The 3,660-nt window shown below is 46.8% G+C and overlaps 1 protein-coding gene across 3 annotated transcripts in view; it reads right to left on the bottom strand.

Annotated features, from left to right (window-relative positions):
* Trim25 (tripartite motif containing 25) overlaps positions 1–3,660 on the bottom strand; it is a 66,753-nt gene that overhangs the window by 31,004 nt on the left and 32,089 nt on the right. For all 3 annotated transcript variants that reach the window (XM_031350858.1, XM_031350860.1, XM_031350859.1), the window contains exons 2-3: positions 2,919–3,014; positions 222–455 (exon numbers count right to left, since the gene is read on the bottom strand). In XM_031350858.1, the coding sequence (XP_031206718.1) occupies positions 222–455; positions 2,919–3,014 (330 nt within the window). The remainder of the gene's footprint in view (positions 1–221; positions 456–2,918; positions 3,015–3,660) is intronic.

The following is a 3,660-nucleotide window of genomic DNA, read 5'->3' as shown; positions in this document are numbered from 1 at the left end:
CGAGATAATCATCGGAGGTTCTCTAAAGCCCATAAATTCAAGTAAGCTGTTGCAGAGCGTAGACATACAGTATGTCTCTGGGATCATTCCAAATGAACTCTTAAAGCCCTGACTCCCTAGACTCCTATCAGCTTTGTGATGCTGGGCAGACGAGTGCATGCACACGAACAAGCACACACACACAGGCACACACAGGCACACGCCCAAGCGCCACAACTCACCTCCAGAAACTCAAACTCATCCCCTTTAACCAGGATGAGCTCAACCTCAGCCTTCAGACTCTGCATCTCATTCTTCTTCTTGAGAAGAACCTTGTAGATGGTGTCCAGTTTTCCGTAGACTCTATTCTCTTCCTCCTTCAACTTGCGCCAGGAGCTGGCCTCTGCAGCATCGACCACAGCCCTTATTTCCACATATTCCTGTCTCAGCTGCTCCATCTTCCTCTTTATAGAATCCTACAAAGCCAAGATGAAGGGGCTCCTGTCACACTGCTGGTAATGCATTCCCGTGTAGGGTGTGTGTGTCTGTGTGTGTGTGTGTGTGTGTGTAGCACTAAAAACTCTGTGATACTTCATGCTGCCACTGTGGGCAGCCAGTTGGCAAAGTCCTGTCTATCTGGAGGTGACCACACCCCAAACTAGCAACCCCAATTCCTAGGAAGGTACTTTATAAACTACCTGCCCAGAGAAACACATGTAAGAAGTTCACAAGCGCCAGGCCGGTGATAGTACATGCCTTTACTCCTAACACTTGGAGGCAGAGGCAGGCAGATGTCTGAGTTCAAGGCCAGCCTGGTCTCCAGAGTGAGTTCCAGGACAGCCAGGGCTACACAGAGAAACCCTGGCTCAAAACCCAGGAACTTGGCTGGAGAAATGGCTCAGAGGGTAAGAGCACAGACTGCTCCTCCAGAGGTTCTGAGTTCAATTCCCAGAAACCACATGATGGCTCACAACCATATGTAGAGGGATCTAAGGACAGCTACAGTATACTCATTTACCTAAAATAAATAAAAATCTTTAAAAAACAAACAAACAAACCCAGAAATCAACCAACTAAAGAAACAAACAAACAGAGTGTTACCAAGCAAAGCCCAGTGTAGTGACTCACAACTATAATCCCAGCAATTGGGTGGCTGAGAAAGGAGGATCAAAAGTTCAAGGCCATCTCTGGCTACACACTTGAGGCCATCCTAGGCTATGTGTGACCCCTGTCCACAAAATGGGGTGGTGGAAGAGGGGAGACAAATCTCTTTGAAACAACAAAAAGTGAGGAGGTCACATAACTCATTACTCCATTTTCTCCGGAGACTGAGACAGGAGAGTCACTTGAGCCTAAGCATTTGTGGCTAGCCTGGAGGCATGAAACAATTTCAAAAGAAAGATGATCATTGTCCAGAACTCTCCTTTTCAGGATTACATGTGGCTCCTGAGCATGTGAAAGATGTTAGGTCAGCTGGGCAGTGGTGGCTCTCACACCTTTGATTCCAATACTCGGGAGACAGAGGCAGGAGGATATCTGAGTTTGAAGCCAGCCTCTTCTATACAGCATGTTCCAGGACAGCTAGGGCTACACAAAGAAACCCCATCTCAAAAAAAAAAAAAAAAAAAAAAGCCCATAACTTGTGAGTAGGCAATGAATGGGCGTCAAAGAGTTAATACCCATCCACCCACCCCAAATTCATTAACACTGTTTTGGGGTTTGTTTTTTTTTTCTCTGTGTAGCCCTGGCTGTCCTGGAGTTCACTCTGTAGACCAGGCTGGCCTCGATCTCAGAAATCCACCTGTCTCTGCCTCCCAAGTCCTGGGATTAAAGGCATGGGCCACCACTGCCCGGCTCATTAATACTTTTTATTGAGCTAGAGTCAGCTCACTCATAGTCCACTTGCCAGGCATGCACAAGAACCTAGATTCAAAACCCATTATTATCAAAAAAGGAAAATTTATTGATAATACACTGAAATAACATTTTGGGCACACTGAGCTAAATAAGCTGCATTACTAAAATTAATCTCAGGTGTTGGGAGTAAAGCTCAGCAGCAATGTTTGCCTGGTATGTGTGAGGTCATGGGTCCAAGGTTCAAATCCAACCCCCACACACGTAACTCAAATTCGTTTTAAATTCATCGGAGGTGTCCAGGATATTGCCGGTAGACAGTGTTGTTTCAACAGTCACAGTTTTTAACAAACTTCTTGGGTAACCTCAATAGTTCAGATCAAACACGATGAAAAACCAAAAAATCCACAAGGAACACTAACAGAGTGGAATTCACCTTTTTACAACTTGTTCACTTTGGGGCTGGAGAGATGACTCAGGTTAAGAGCACTGACTGCTCTTTTACAGAGGACCTGGGTTCGATTCCCACCACTTGGGAGGCAGAGGCAGGTGGATTTCTGAGTTCGAGGCCAGCCTGGACTACAGAGTAAGTTCCAGGACAGCCAGGACTACACAGAGAAACCCTGTCTCGGGAAAAAAAAAAGAATGTGTGTGTGTGTGTGTGTGTGTGTGTTGAGGTGTGGTGCACACCTCTAATCCCAGCATTTAGGAGACAGAGGCAGGCAGATAACTCTGAGGATTCAAGTCCAGATTAATCCACATAGTCAGTTCCTTGACAGCCAGCGCTTATGTAGTGAGACCCCGACTCAAATACAAACCAAGAAATAAAAGCCAAGATTTTGTACCCAACCAGGCTGGTCTGGAACTATGGAACCAAAGATAACCTTGAACTTATGACCCCATTCTACCACAATTTCTGTGGTATATCAGGACGGAATCCAAGGCTTCAAATGAGCTTCACAAGCACACTCTGGGGTCAGCCAAATTCCCAGGCATGCCCAGGCCATAACTATGCCTGAACTCTCTGAAGGAAGAGTGGCTTTGGAGTTTACAAGCTGCTGTTAGAGTGGGGCAGGGTCACTCACCTGTACACTCTGCTGCTTCGATTTCACCTCATCCAGTGCTTTGGTTGCCCCGTTGATGTGGCTGTGCATGACACTGAGTTTATGCCTCAGTTTGTTCTATGGAGAAAACACACAGAGTGAGAGAGCCCCTCCTTAGCCTATGTCCTAGCCCCTCCCCCACACTGAGGACCATTCTCTCCCCTCCTCTCAGTTGCTCCTTCTGCCTACCCTGTGCTTCCTGTATTTGATGCTTCCCTGTAACCCTTCAGGAAGACAATACAGAAACATAAAGACTTGGAAACAAAATGACCGTGTTTCAAATCCTGTTCCCAGCCATGTGTCTTCTGCCTACTTCCTTGACCATGGACAGATACCACTGGGTAGGTGGCTACAGGGGCAATCAGGAAGACTAGCCAAGGATTGTGTTCAGATCCCTGCCTGGATCTGTCATACTAAATGTCAGCTTCTACTCTAACACATTTCTTTTCCTGCTAGTCATTTAACAGCTCGTGATATCCAAGCAAGGGAGATAGCAAGTGGCGAAGTCACAGAGACATAAGGAACAGCTGCTTCTGTAATGGCCGGGTGAGGACACCCTACCACAGCAAACAGGCTTGAAACAGACAAATTATCAAAGGTGCCGGAGAACTAACAAAGCAGTGGAGTTTCCAGGAGAAGGGGACCCAAGGAAGGAGTCCAACACACAAGGCTGTCCTCCCTAGAGGTGACTTCCTGCAGTGGAAGGAAGCTGGCTGAGGCTTTG

Source organism: Mastomys coucha, unplaced genomic scaffold, assembly GCF_008632895.1.
Source record: "Mastomys coucha isolate ucsf_1 unplaced genomic scaffold, UCSF_Mcou_1 pScaffold5, whole genome shotgun sequence".
Taxonomy (NCBI): Eukaryota; Metazoa; Chordata; class Mammalia; order Rodentia; family Muridae; genus Mastomys; species Mastomys coucha.
Note: the sequence above shows the minus strand (reverse complement) of the source record. Positions and strands in the feature narration are given on the sequence as shown.